Source organism: Salvelinus sp. IW2-2015, linkage group LG6.1 (assembly GCF_002910315.2).
Source record: "Salvelinus sp. IW2-2015 linkage group LG6.1, ASM291031v2, whole genome shotgun sequence".
Classification (NCBI taxonomy): Eukaryota; Metazoa; Chordata; class Actinopteri; order Salmoniformes; family Salmonidae; genus Salvelinus; species Salvelinus sp. IW2-2015.
This window is the reverse complement of record NC_036845.1, coordinates 26,000,479-26,015,600: the sequence shown is the minus strand read 5'-3', so window position 1 is coordinate 26,015,600 and position 15,122 is coordinate 26,000,479. Positions and strand designations below refer to the sequence as shown.

The 15,122-nt window shown below is 48.1% G+C and overlaps 1 protein-coding gene across 2 annotated transcripts in view; it reads left to right on the top strand.

The window, feature by feature from the left end:
• The window catches only part of LOC111965363 (protein FAM13B), an 83,184-nt gene extending 68,062 nt beyond the window's left edge, over positions 1-15,122 (top strand). The window contains exons 8-21 of one of the 2 annotated variants that reach the window (XM_023989513.2): positions 1,877-1,918; positions 2,907-3,002; positions 3,267-3,420; positions 4,399-4,508; positions 5,025-5,076; positions 5,193-5,307; positions 7,306-7,522; positions 7,797-7,938; positions 8,041-8,122; positions 8,542-8,694; positions 9,381-9,586; positions 9,746-10,284; positions 10,834-10,935; positions 11,188-15,122. In XM_023989513.2, the coding sequence (XP_023845281.1) occupies positions 1,877-1,918; positions 2,907-3,002; positions 3,267-3,420; positions 4,399-4,508; positions 5,025-5,076; positions 5,193-5,307; positions 7,306-7,522; positions 7,797-7,938; positions 8,041-8,122; positions 8,542-8,694; positions 9,381-9,586; positions 9,746-10,284; positions 10,834-10,935; positions 11,188-11,311 (2,134 nt within the window). In that variant the 3' untranslated portion in view covers positions 11,312-15,122. The remainder of the gene's footprint in view (positions 1-1,876; positions 1,919-2,906; positions 3,003-3,266; positions 3,421-4,398; positions 4,509-5,024; positions 5,077-5,192; positions 5,308-7,305; positions 7,523-7,796; positions 7,939-8,040; positions 8,123-8,541; positions 8,695-9,380; positions 9,587-9,745; positions 10,285-10,833; positions 10,936-11,187) is intronic. The other variant, XM_023989515.2, reaches the window with a different exon arrangement.

Here is a 15,122-nt window from a genome sequence, read left to right as displayed (position 1 = left end):
GGGCTTTTTAAAAGCTGGTAAAGCTTTTTTGTCTCTGACTCCAAAAACCTTGGCTGGTGTTCCGTTTAGTCACACAAACTGATTTCTCCACAGCCTGGGAATCAGGCCTGATCTGAGTGAGTCTGATCTGATTCAGAACAAGTAATAGAATAATGCAGAGTGTTTGAGAGGGAGATATGCAGTAACAGATATCTCTGTGCTCTGCTCGCTGGCCTGTGTGTGGCCACATCCAACAGTGCGCTCTCATTCTTTCCAAGGCAGAGCGAGAAGGTTCGATTTACAGAACATTGCTGACTCTAAAATGACTACTACCTTGGAGTCGGTGAGATGGAATGGTGCTACGTCATCTAAGATTGGTAGACAAATAGTCAACTCTCTTTCTCTATTGATTCAATCTGGCAATTTCACTGGCTAAAGTCCAAATGCAGGCATCAATGTGGAGGTGTGCTGGAACTTTTACGTGACTCTTCTCACAGGGTCGAGCTGTATGTTTAACTTAACAGTCAGAACAGGAGGTGTGATGGTGGGCGTCTGGCCTGTGTGTTGTCTGACAGCCTGAGGCTTCAGTGTTTAATGCCTCTTACTGCACTATCTCACTGTACGGCTCTGTACAGCTCTTCAAGGACGCCATGTCAGTCAGTGCGGAATCCGAGCGCTGCCTTTTTCTCAGTAAACAAGAAGAGGGGGAGGGGTGACTGTGTAAATTATTAAGGTGCTATTGATGTGATTTGAGCTGCTGGGCAGATGCAGAGACTGAGGTGTGAGCCAAAGGGATGTATCTTTAACACTAGAGAGAGAGCACTCTGAATCCTATTGGCATATGTAGGTCCTGTTGGGTCTTGGCTGTGAAAAGCGATACTGGAGATGGGCCACACGTTCTAACATTCTGTGGCGGGTCTGAGTCTAAGAATCCCTACTGTCAGTGGTTTCAAAGCTGTAGCCTAACTAAGGGCCCAGTGGGATAGCATAAGATAGGGCAGGCTAGACTGTCTCTAGGTAGCAGCCACCTCCCAGGTTTAGCTTGTTAATAGATAGAATCATCCTAACTATACACTGGTGGATGGAACTGTTGACAGGAATAGGCCAACACCATCCTACAGTTAAACTTTGTGCCTGTTTGTTTGTGTTGCTTGCGTGAGGAGTTGACCCACCTTGTCAATATCAACCTTTAGAGCGCCAGTCCCCCCGAGGTGCCCTGTTAGTTGCCCTCCCCCCCAAAGGAGACCGCTAAACCCAACACGGGCGTTAACAGCGGCGGGATAACCAGCAGGGCCAGTGCGTTATGCAAGCACAGATTCCTGGCATTGTTTATGAGGCGGGCGAGCGCAGACTGCTGAATCAACCGGCCCCTTCTTCCTGTCACAAGCAACGGCACTGCCTGATGAGAGGCAGGCTGTGTCCTGTTTGACATTTGCCCACATCAATGGAATGGTCCCTTTTTATTGTGTGGCGGGTACAGAAAGGGGACGCTATTTACAGTAAATGGGCCTCTGCCTACCCGCCAGCCCATCCTGTGTGCCCGCCCACTGCACACCCTTGGCGGCGCCTGGGAGTAGCTATTGAGAGGCGTGAATTGAATGACATAAGGAAAGAACATGCGTGTGTGCTTGCTCTAATGCAGTGCTCTCCAGAGGTGTGTGAACTCCCTTGATACCCGGCCCTTTGGATGTACTTTCCCTCCCTAGGTAGAACTGCTGCATAACGGGCCCAGATTAGGACCCAGCTGAACTGAGGCCATGACCTGTTGGGTCACTCCACTGCTCACAGAGTTTCCAATGGAATACACTCAGAGAAGGGAAGGTCCTGGTTGAACAGGGAGGACGAAGGCATGTAGGTGGTACATGATGTTCTAATGTTGCTTTCTGTTTCCTCTCAGTTCACACATCTCCCCCATCAGCGTTCTTCCAGGATCTGCAGAGTAAGTACTTCTTCTGAATCACCACGTACCCCTTTTTAACAGCAGGCGCTTCAACCCTATAGCCATTTGAATGATTTAGTGCAAATGTTTTGCTTTTAGCTACAACGTCCCCCAAAAAATACAATTTCTGCCATACCTTAATGCACTAAATCAAGTGTGAAATCAAAGGATCCCAAAAAGTGTAAACCGCTTTCTGGTTAGACTAGGTTTTTCAAAGACATAGATAAAACTGATTGCTAATCCACTGAGAAGGAGTTGAAGGGAACGGGAGGGGGAGGAGCAAGCCATGTCAACCCATCACCAAACCGTTTGCGTCACAAAACATTGATACTTGAGCACATCATCACATGACATGCCTTCTCTGGTTCCTCTGTGGGTGTAGAGAAGGGGCGAGTGATGCTGTTGACTGGTCGCCACTGTACAGTAGCTTCAGGAGGCTTGCGCAATGTGCATCAGCTGGTGGCTAGCTCCAGGAGTAGTAGCCTAATGCTTTAGCTGGTGGCTAACTTCAGGGCTAGTAATCCATTAGCTATAGCTGGTGGCTAGCTTCAGGCATAGTAAACATTATGCATTAGCTATAGCTGGTGGCTAGCTTCAGGGCTAGTAATGCATTCGCTAGGCTATAGCTTCCAGCTAGATTTGACAGACTACACAGTCCCGTGTTTGTTCACTAAAGCTAAGCCTTTATCCGTGGGTTTAAACTTCAGAAGCCAAAGAATACAGTAGAGTTCAGTACAGCTAAATGAGAAGGGAGTTTTGGTGCTTAGTTCAGATAGTGCTGGATTTATGTATCTCAGGACTCTAGAGCACAGGACTGTTCCCTTTTTTAGTCAGAGTTCCCTGCTTGACCTTATTAAATGTGCCAGAGAGCAGGAAATGGGTCGCCGAGCGGTTTAACTCCGCTGCTAATGTTTCTTATTAGATGGATTCAGRGGGTTCTTACTTTGGCAACAGAAGTTAATACGTTCTGCTTGTGTTGTTTCCGCAGCATTATAGAGCGGACCATCCGCGCTGCGGTGGAACAGCACTTCTTTGACCTCAAGAGCTCCATCGACCAGGAGATCAGCAGCTATGAGAGCCAAGGGTGAGCAGTGAACACACACACTTGTGCTCAATCTCACACTACACGCACATAATGCCCATACATGATGCAAATATTTTCACACGTACAGAACGACATGTATCCATGTTCATACGAACATACTCACTTAAGCCACACACTCTAACATGCATTCCCTTGTCGCCCATACTGTTGCCTAACACTGGGTGGCAGGCAGCTCCAGAAATTTCATGTTACAGCGAGCAATGCTGATAGTTGCTTAGTTAATGACTTGTTTGGTTTCCACAGCGCGGGCCCCAGTGAAAAGCAGGTGACGGGGCCAGGGCCATTTGATGGCCATGGAGAGGAGGGCCCGTGTACGAGTAAGGAGGGCCCCGCAAGCAGTCCTGTGTCAGCCCCAGAGACAGAGAGCCACTCTGAACACAGCCCACAGGCCCAACAGGTCCGTTATACAGTCAGTCAGTCAGTCACTCCAGGTCACTGGAGAGCGACACACACACATCCCAGACAAACAACTCCACAAGCGCTGGCCGTAAACAGAATATTGAACATTTACCATACCGAGCCCTGTCGCTGAATAGCGGCTATCACTTTATTACAAGGTTGATGCTTCTTGCTACTGTATCAGCAGCTCCTTTTGTGTGACCCTTAACAAAGATGTCATTCTCCTGGGAGGGCCGAGGTGGTGGGGGACAAGGGAAGCCTTGTCAGATACAGACTGTCTTCTGTTCTCCCCGAGCACAGCCAGTCCTTCTTGATAACATCATCATAGATAAGAGACAATTCCATGAACTTTAGATATCCTACACAGAATCAGATTTAGCCTATATAGCATAAAATTACAGGTCATGGATTGGGGGGGTGGAAGAGAGACATGGAGGTGGGAACCATTTTAGCTCTCCTGGCTAGTAACCTTGGATAGAGGCTGGCTGAACGCTAGATAAAATGGCAGCTAGTTTCCTCTGACATCTGCCCACCCTCCTCCTGTTCTTCACCACCACAGACATGGCTGCTGGCTGGGCACCACAGCCCCTCAGCCCAGAGGTGGGACCCTCTATGAATTGGGTCACCCTCTTTTTAAATAGTCTGYTTGCCCCCAAAGAATGACAGCGACATCTGTTCAGACCTCAAACACTCCTCCGTATGCAGTTCAACCAGGTCCATCTCCACCTACTTTGTAAAAAAGGAGGCCGCCCTCCAGGAATTCAAGCTAGCGTTTCAATATAACTTTTTTTTTTTTWAATGTTTGCTGTTGATGCAGCATCTGTTTGATAGTCTACATGTTGGTCTGTGCTTTCAGGGTACTGTTTCATGTTGGTTTTTATGCTTGGCAAGTGGATGCTCTTCAATGTGTCAATTGTGATCAAGAAATGAGGTCAATCTAATACTTGATATGTTGTTCCTGCGTGTTTTCTCCTAGGAGGTCCAGGATTGTGACTCCCAAGGCGCCACCCTGGAGGAGAGTTCTGGAATGGACCTGGATGCCGCAGAGGCTCTTGTAGATGCAGAGAACAATATCAACACTGCCAGGTTGGCTTTAAACCGTTCAACAGTATTGCTACACAGCACAATTACCTCAACTGCTTCAACGCCAGGCTTTGCTGTCTAGTTTATTTCCTGCCTTCCCAGAGAAGGCTGATGGCTGGCATTCAAAGAAACAAGCTAATCGTACTGTTGTATGCTAATCGGGACTTGGGGATTTTGTTGCTGTTTTGTTTAGTTATGTACAACACAAACAGCAATAGCATGGCTTTGATAAGTTTGACTTTGCTGTGGTGGGGCGTTCTTCTGTTCATGAGACTTTCTTGTGCTGCTGAGTGGAGGACACTTGACACGTTGTCTATTCCGATCAGTCGGGTAGGGTTTTGTCCTCCCTCAGCTCATCATTGGGGTCAACATGAAGCAAGCGTACACGCACAAAAGCCTGTCAGTAGTCGTCAGTCGGCTGATCAATGGTCACTATAATCCGTTGTGTTCAGTAGCCATAGCAAAAACGCATTTCAAACCGGCCAGGACTCATGTCTCTCCCTCTCTCTCTTGTTGCAGGCGAGAAAGCCAATCCTGTGACAAGATGGACCAGGCCGATCTCATCACCTGTGTAAGTGTCTCTGACGACCCCTTTCCTCTCTTCTTCACATGACTAACGTGTATTGAACACCGTCTAACCCTCCGGTCTATCTCTCTCCCTCTCTCACACACTCTTTCTCCATCCAGGACTCTGATGAGTGTGACCAGAACCCCAACACAGAGGCCAGGGGGTACCCCTACCACCCTGCCAGCTCGCACCACCTCCAACTCAGCCGCATCTTCCCCCACAACCAGTGGGAAGGTAACTTTCTTACCGTTGTTGTTTTGTGCTTTATAGACCAATGTTCCACAGGGGACAGTTAGGATAGTGATAGAGTGAAGTTAGTTGAAACGAAACAAAATGCATTTTCGAGTAAACCTGGATGCAAATGATCTGAATGATGGGTTGTGGTAGCTAGGTATGAAAGTGCGTTAGAATGTAGCTTAAGCTCCAGCTGGTTGGCTCAAACCTCGGCTCACGGCGGTGTTCTCTGCTATATCGCTCTCCCTCCCTCCATACTGCATTAGCACCATCCCTAAACCATCTCCCCCTCATAGACTTCATATGTACAGTGCCTTCAGAAAGTATTCAGACCCCTTGAACTGTTCCACGTTTTGGTACGTTACAGCCATATTCTAAAATGTATTCAATAAAACAATTTGCTCAGCAATCTACACACAATACCCCATATTGACAAAGCAAAAACATTTATTTTATTTTTTTGCAAATGTATTAAAAAAGAAAAAACGGATACCTTAATTACATAAGTATTCAGACCCTTTGAGACTCGAAATTGAGCTCAGCAAGGTTCTTTGGTCTGATGAAACCAAGATTGAACTCTTTGGCCTGAATGCTAAGTGTCATGTCTGGAGGAAACCTGGTACCATCCCTACGGTGAAGCATGGTGGTGGCAGCATTATACGGTCGGTATGTTTTTCAGCTGCAGGGACTGGGAGACTAGTCAGGATCGAGGCAAAGAAGAACGGAGCAAAGTACAGAGCGATCCTTGATGAAAACCTGCTCCAGAGCGATCAGGACCTCAGACTGGGGCGAACATTCTCCTTCCAACAGGACAACGACCCTAAGCACACAGCCAAGACAATGCAGGAGTGGCTTCGGGACAAGTCTCTGAATGTCCTTGAGTGGCCCAACCAGAACTCGGACCTGAACCCGATCAAACATCTCTGGAGAGTCCTGAAAATAGCTGTGCAGCGACGCTCCCCATCCAACCTCACCGAGCTTGAGAGGATCTGCCGAGAAGAATGGGGAGTAACTCCCCAAATGCAGGTGTGCCAAGCTTGTAGCGTCATAGCAAAGAAGACTCGAGACTATAATCGCTGCCACAGGTGCTTCAACAAAGTGTTGGGTGAAGGGTCTGAATACTTATGTAAATGTAATATTTCAGTTTGAACTGTTTTATTAATTTGCAGACATTTCTAAAAACCTGTTCTTGCTTTGTCATTATGGAGAATTGTGTGTAATTTGATGAGGGGGGAAAAACTATTTAATCAATTGTAGAATAAGACTGTAACCTAACAAAATGTGGAAAAAGTCTATATACTTTCTGAAGGCACTGTATGCACCTGCAAGGGAGAGGCCATGGTAAGTAGGAGATCTTCATTCATTCATCCTTCCATCCATCCTCCCTCCCTCTTCCTCCCTCATCTTCCCTCTCTTTAGTAATCCAGGCCTTCAGAGAGACTAATCCAGAGAGCTCGCGCTTGCTCTCTCTCTCCCGGGCGACACACTTAGGGCTAGCTGACTCTTTGTTGTTAATCACACAATGAGTCAGTCAAGTTCATCACACCTCACCAGTATCTTAGAGTTCCAGAGAGGAAGGCCACTAGCCCCATAGAGTAAACCTTCTCCCGCCCCACACCTGCTCCAGTGTTGACCCTTCACTGCCCCATGTGTGTCAGTGTACCACTTCCGCGTGCTGAAAATCCCCGAAACACCACCCTCAGTAATTCCATTTATGTGCAAGTTATAAGTGCCACGTGACGCACCAGGCCACAAGTGTTTTGCTGCTGTCTTCCAACTCTCCATCCTTCTCTCTCCTGTCTCTAGATGTGTCCAGAATGACAGTGTGCTTTCCCTGGCCCTATCCCGGGACATTATCTGTATATCTGTGTGTTTGTGTCCTGTCTCTTTAGATCCTGGAGCTACAGTGCTGGCAATGGTATCATTTTTCTCCAACTTATCCAATGACTCATGTTACGTTCCGAGACTCACCTGTGTTTATCTTTGTGTCCCGGCCAGACCCAGTGCCAGCCTACAAGTCATGGCAGGACGAGAGTGACTCTGGCGAGGCCCAGCTGTCCCCCCTGGCGGGGCGCATGGTGCCCTTGCCCCACGAGGAGGACGCTCACCCCCTCATGGCCCGCCGGTTCCTAGACTTTGGCCACAGCCAACGGTTCCTGCAGCACTCCGACCCCGACGCAACCTCGCCCACCAAAGCCCACCACTCCCTGGGGAGGTGAGACCACACACACACTGACAAATCAGGAATGGTAATTTGTACAGACATGACAGGCAGCTTTGATGTTTTCCTGTTTAGTTATTCTAGCTGATGAACAGATTGCCTATGGCTCATTATGATTCTTCGTTATGATTCCTGTATAAGCAGTGTTTCAAGGAGGATATGTGCTTTACGTATGTAGAGCATAGATGGGCTTTTGCATTGAGACTGCAGGTGCAGGTCAACCACCTCCTCTCTCACTTGCCTCCATCGTTGTGTCCCCCTCATCTAGGCCTCGCCGTGCCTCCTTCAGTTCCAAAGAGAGCGGTTTGAGGAACGACTCGGTCTCCCACCAGCTCACCAAAAAACTACAGAGCCTCAAGAAGAAGATCAAACAATTTGAGGAACAGTTTGAGAACGAGAGGAACTACAAGGTAAGAAGGATACTTCAATATGAGGAACAAGTTAGTGTTGCTAGTGTCATACTTCACCATTAGACTCGGATACTTCTATTCACTGTCCTCCACTTCCCCAAGCCGTCTCATGGAGATCGAGCAGCCAACCCAAAGGTCCTCAAGTGGATGACAGACCTCACCAAAATCCGCAAACAGTTGAAAGGTAAGAGTCTCTGTGTCTGTATGGTCACGTTAGGGGGAGTGGGAGGGTGCTTGGTTCCATGACAGGGATGGGGTGGGCTCGGCGGGGCGGGTGAACTTCTGTGTGCCATCCTGTTCCTCCCCTGGGCAGCCTGGTTCTGCCCTGACCCACCTGCCCCCCTGACTGCCCAGTCGTGGCAGAGCTGGGTCAGTCTCACATCACTGCATGCATGCGTGTTAGAGTACACACCAACTGTAGCTCTCACATGTGGCCTTCCTTCACTGTGTTGGTCCATTTGTGAAAGTCCCCCCCCCCCACCCCCCTCCACCCATCTATATCCATTCCATATGAACGCCCCCCCCAATCAGGAGATGCAAAGCCGAATAAGTTTCTCTCTCTTCTTTAAAATAAAAAAAAACACGGACGTCCCTCATCGGCAGGAAGACCGCATCTCTTTCCCAAAGGGTCCCTGAGGCACCAGGCGGTGCTTCAGTCATACAGACGCCACCACACCTCCTCCACCTCCGCCCCGAACACACCCCATTTTACACTTGCACGCCCCCTCACTGCCTGTAGACAGGCACCCTACCTATGTAAGTACACTCTAACAGCAGTAAGTAGAAACCAAAAACACTTCCAACTTGTTAAGTTTGAACTGCAGGTAGACTCTCTTTGCCTCTTCTTTCTCTCTTCTTATAGCTCTTTTCCTCTCGCTTTCTCTTTTTCTCTACCTCTATTACTCCTGTGCGTTCTCTCTCTCTCTCTGTTTGATGCGCTCCACTGGTCATACAGAAGCATATCCCACAGTCTCAGGGGTTTGGCAGTGTGTCATGTACTCTGTAGTGTTGTCATGTACTCTGTAGTGTTGTCATTTGGGTGTGAATTCTGCGGTGAACATCTTTGTGGGTGGGAGTCTAGCCAAAGTGTGGAAGCTGGATTCCTTGAATGGACATGGTCCTTGAGAACATGCCTTTTTATGACATTGCAAAAATACCTCCGTGCAGACAGACTGGTTTGTTTCATTTGCTGCTCATCCATCCTCTCCTGTGGTTTCAGGCAGACCTGTAGTAGTGGGTAGTTTGGCATGTTTGTGTGGGTGTGTGGTTGGTCGTCAGGGCTATCCCCTTTTTCGGTCTCTGGCAGACAGACAGACGTGAGGACTCATGGCAGCTGCAATAACATCCCATCAAGCACCTGCATGCCCACTTTAAACTGTGTGAACTAACCGCTCTGTTCCTCAGTCACCCTCACGTCTCTTCTCTCTCCCCTCCCCCCCCAGATGCCAAACACAAAGAGGCTGAGCTGACTCCTCAGACGCGGCCACGAAGCAACACCTTGCCCAAGAGCTTTGGTTCCACCCTGGCAGTCCACRAGGTTGTTGAAGAAGCCAAGGGCCACCGGCCCACCAAAGAGGAGACCCTGGACCTCATCCAGCGCCGCGTCAAGGGCAAGAGAGAGGAGGACGGCTGGCCAGAGGACATCAAGGTGAGACCGGTGAAAATACTCAGTCTTAGAGAGGCCGTAGAGACACTTGGAATAGAACCCGACAGCTATACAATCCAATGAGTCCTGTCCTCAGACATACATTTACAAGCGTCAATCAATATTGTGTCAATCGCTTATGTTTCCTTTCTCTCCATGTAGAAAATGACCAAGGAGGAGCTGTCGTGTGAGAAGACGGTCCTACAGAAGAACCTCCTGCACTACGAGGGACTGCACGGCCGACCTGTGACCAGAGAGGAGAGGCTGGTGGTCAAACCGCTGTACGACCGCTACCGTCTGGTCAAGCAGATGCTCACCCGCATCAGCATCACCCCCATCATCGCTTCCCCCTCCAGCAAGCGTCGCAACCACACCCTGAAGCCCATCATCGAGGGAGAGACTGCCCACTTCTGTGACGAGATCGAGGAGGAGGAGGAGGAGGGCGAGGAGGAGGTCCAGAGCTCAGGGTCGGAGGTCCAGAGCTCAGGGTCGGAGGTCCAGAGCTCAGGGTCGGAGGTCCAGAGCTCAGGGTCGGAGGTCCAGAGCTCAGGGTCGGAGGTGATCATGGCTCTAGACCCAGTGTGCCAGCCCCAGACCAGCTCCCAGAGAGACAGAGACAGCCTGCTCAGGCCCAAGATGGAGGAGACCTCAGGGAAACTGGCCCTGGACCTGCGCCTGTCCAGCTCCAACGCCTCGTCCATGTGAGCACAGACACACTCGCAAACATCCACTACACTCAATTCACAACAGCCTTCTCAATAATCTTAATACAGTAACCAGTGTAACTCTGCCATGTTTGCTACACATTAACACAACTGAACATCCACACAAACGCGTTTGGCCGTGGAGGTTAAATGGGCTTTGGCCGTCATATGATGTCTATTTAAAGCACCTGGAACAGGGTTCATATCTACTACAGTCGCTGGTCTTAGGAGCTCAAGCAGGATAAAGCAGTAATCTGGTTAGGGGCGTAAGCCAGCTCATAGCCCCGGGCAAGCAGCAGAGAGAGCTGCCAGGCCAGCTCTAAGCCCAGGCAGCAGGGCTGGTTCAGGTGCCATGACCCTAGGTCCTAACCTAACCTGACCTCTGTAATCTGGTCTCGGTATGCCATGGCCACAGCTTGACCTGCTTCCATGCCCACACAGGGCCACTGCCAGGTCATTTCCTGTCCCTGAACTCACACTGACTTCCTGTTTTGATATGAGGCCCCCTCACTTAGTGCGCTGATGTAGACCTTCTGTATCCCATAGGCCCGAGCTCCTGGAGCAGCTGTGGAAGACCCGGGCAGAGAAGAAGAAGTTGAGGAAGACTATCCGCGAGTTTGAAGACGAGTTCTACCAGCAGAACGGCAGGTCGGTACACACGCACACAAACACAGTCCTACAAACAGTGGTGCTGAAGCTTTAGCACCCGCGTCAACAACAGTCTTGGTGACAGAGGAAGCGCTTGAGACGATTGGTTGAGTGGTCTCAGACAGGGAGCCCTGTTTGATCCTAACTTATTTACAACTGCTTGTCTTGTTTCTGGTTGTGCAACCCCTTGGGATGCAGTGAACGGGCCCGTATCCAACTGGTGTCTCAGACCTTCTCGCTCTCCCTCTACAGGAATGTCCAGAAGGAGGACAGGCTCCCCATGATGGATGAATACAAAGAGTATAAACGGATCAAGGCCAAACTGCGTCTGCTGGAGGTGCTCATCAGCAAGCAGGACTCGTCCAAGTCCATCTAGAGACGGAGCGGCCACCCTGCTTCCCTCCCTTCATCCCACCGGACACAGAGGGTCAACCGCCTCACCCCAGGCATACATGTCACCCCTACATGGCCCATACCCCTCCCCATCCCTTATCAACCATCCCCCCTACCTGCACCCCTGAGGGAAGGCATGGCAGCCACCATATCCCGCTGCTGTCTCACCACCACAACCCATCTGTTTCTACCACCGCCAGCTCATGTACAGTCAAGGGGTCCTCACTGGGGACTCTGAGGGAGAAGTCACATCTTCATTCCACCAGTCAAGACTTAACACACCCCTTTTTACTTATTTCTGTCAGTTCATTCGGAGGAGTTCCCCCTTTCCTCATTAGTTTTGTTTTTGTTGTAGCTTTTTTTTTGTTGAACTTTTCACGTCCGGTAGTTTCTCATACTGAGAAATCATATTGGAGAGAACAGGAGCTCTGTTTTGTAGCGCATTTTAGTCACCTGGTCACCTGTTTAGACGTAACAAACTGAACTCTCCCTCCCTTGGAGCGAGGAGACTGGTCATCCTATTTCAGACATTCAGACTCGCATGGATTCAGTTGCCGAACTCGGTCTTCATCCTTCAACACTGGGACGCTTTTGTGTCGTCTGCGGGAGTTTTTGGGGGAGAGAAAAAGTCATTACTGTGTATGTATTCTTGTAAATCAATATGTACACATAAATGTTTCTGTTACAGTATGTTATTTTTCTTGAATGAAGAGTAATTCCTTCTTGGGTTTGAAAAGAAACTTACTGCGTTAATGTGTTGTTCCATTCCCTTTGCCACTATGGAAACTGGAGTGAGTTTTATCAGCTGGGACTGGTTGTGCTGTTCCTTTAGATTTTTTTTTAAATATTTGGATCATCAGTCGTCACTGAAAGGAGTTTTGGCACACACCAGGTGTGCAGGACAGCCAGTTAGGTGTATCACTTAGTGTTCCTGTACCTTAACCGTCTCCATTTTCCGGCAATAAAGCTAGACAGCTTGACTTATTTTCTATATATATTTTTGTTTCATACGCGTTAAAGTTCAGTTGCGGAGTGGATCTTTGTGGGAGGTGTCCAGAATGGGGGGGGGGGGGTTGTTAGATTAAAGCTAGTGTAGTTTCAACCTCATCAGTATTATGCTAAATACAGCATATGGCAATGTTAGGGCGTGATGGACGGTTCCTAGCCCTGTTCGATGGACTTTAACCTAGCGTTCCATCCTACAGTCAGTAACCACCTTTTAGTATGGCAGACAGACGCTCCATATCACTCCCAGGTGCCCAGTTACACAACCAGGTGTGTTGACCAACACCCTACGGCCACACAGCCAGTATTTAACCCCCAGTTGTGTGTGTGTGCTGATGGACAGTGGTCAGGCGGACCATCCGGCTTCTTGAGGACAGCCGTAGATAAGTTATCACCATTTGGCTGCCAGTCAGTCTGGAGGTCCGGTCAGCCCTGTGCCCAGGTTAAGATGACAAACAGTCCTCATGTCATAATCTCCTTTTAGTCACTGGGGAATGTGAACACCAGCTAAAAGAGTTCTCCTGCATCCCATATCCAGTGTGAGGTGAACTAGGCGTCTTCGTCTAAGGTTTCACTTATTACGCAGGACGGCGTCTCAAAGGGAAGTTCCCAAATCGAGCCGAGAACAGGATCAGCTGACTTCCTGGCTTGTAAACGACTTGTCACAACATCTAGCTACTGTATGTTGTTGCGCCAAAAGTTCAACGTGTCCTTGGTTAGCGATCACTGACCCACTGCAAAAGAGCTACATTCCTTCAATCCAGAGTCACACAATGTCAGGCTATTGCTGTACATGTTTTCTCTGGTGCGGAGGTCTCTCTCTCGCTGGGTGTTGGTTGGTTGGTGAAGTCTATTTTTCATTATGGGATATGTCCCATAGTGAGCCGGAGTGTTTGGCCAGGCAATGTAGAGCCAGGTCATTGTCAGGTCCTGGGGAGTTGTCTGACCACAGGGCTCTGAGAAGGCGTTACCACGGCCAAGCAGAACCAACAGCACCTTGACCCCTGACAGACAATTTACGTCAAGGGTCAACTTATTGATGTCTCTGGAGCCCGAAAGCTCTTCTGGGCTTCAATATAAAGGTCACATACAACAACAACAGAGTCCAAGTTATGCATATTTGGAATGAGGTGTGGTCTGGTCTGTCGGCGTGATGCCGCCTCGGAGTGCTGTCTGCCACTCCTTAAAGGTCATTGATCCTAGCCTTTGACCCCTAGCTAAACTAGCAGTCAGCCCAGAGGCAGCATCACATCACTATCCTTCAGAAGCTCTCTGGACTTGACAAAAGCAAGCAGGAGCTTTAGAGTGGAGCAACGACCCTTCGTCTGTTCAGTTGACTAGTTCTAGTCCTGGCAATAGAATACAAAAAACATTTGATGTTGTAGACGAAATGTCTCCGCACATTAGGGTGGGGAGGGGAATTAGTGCTGTTTGCTTGTTGGGAATGGGAAGGCGCCATCAGTGGCACCAACTGTAAGGATCTGCATCTGCTTCAGGAGGTGGAATAATGGAGTACATTGTCAGTCAGACCAACACATCAAGAATATAGGGAATCTAATTTTGCCTGAAGGATGTTTGCGCTGAACCAAGAGGTTTGCCTTGGTCCCTCACTGGGTCAAAACCAAGTCATGTAACCTTTGTTTGAGTTGGCAGGGTGTGGTGTATGTATGGGTGGACAGTGTGGGGAGGTTCTAGAAGTTATTTGCACAGCATTCTGAGAATGCAGCCCTTGTTTTGTTTGTCAATTTGTTCCTTGTTTTAGAAGCACTACTTATATCTGAAGGATGAATGTCAGAATTTAAATTATTTCTAACACATTTGGCCCCTTGTTTCAATTTCTGTGATGTTCAAACTTGAGAATGTTTTTTTTATTACCATTATTTTGTATTTAAAAAAATTAAAAAAATGTGCCCCTCACTAATACATCTATACAGTGTAGTACCTCTGTATTGGCTAATAATCTGCTATGTTTTTGTTTTGTATAAGCTAGTCTCAGTAGTTTGCTTGCATGGCAAAGATTTGTATTGTTTCTATTTTTGTGCCATGAAGATTAAGCAATAAATTAGCATCAATGGAATGTGGGGCCTTGTTAACCCACTGTGTGCATTTTCTGAGTATATGGCTGATTAATGTTTAATCTATATTAATGGGACTAACTTGGTCTGCTGTTTTTTACCTTGCAGGCCAACCCATGAAACTGTCACTTGACTAACTGCTGTGAGAGTTCCAACGCAACTCAGTTTTCTGTCTGCTAAACCAGCATTTTTACCACTTGTTGTCAGCATAATGTTTTCTGGGGCACTGCTTTAACCAAATGAGAAGAGATTATCAATGTGGTGACAATGATCGAGGTATATTTGGACCAAACATTCCGATTTGTATTATTTTAAAAGAAAATAAATGTGAAATTGGTCGATCGATTTGTTATTTCCATGTCAAATTTAAGGGCTTTTTTTACTCTCATTTTGTGTTGTGCCTGCAACAAGTGGTAAAAATCATGACGCCCACAGTTTATAAGGATGTACACTGACCCTGTTCATAGCCCCATGCCATCCCCACGCATGTTTGTTTTTCTGGCCCATGGAGCCGGTGGCCGGTTGCATCAACTGACTAGCCGATCAACCACTGGCTCCCAGAGCCTCCCTATCTATATGTGGAGCTGTGTTTTACATCTATATATGTATCTATAAATGTTTTTGTGAATGCTTGTTTTCCTTCATTTACACATTATAATAAAGTACAATCAGTAATAATGTATATTAATAAAATAAAAAATACAAATATTGTAA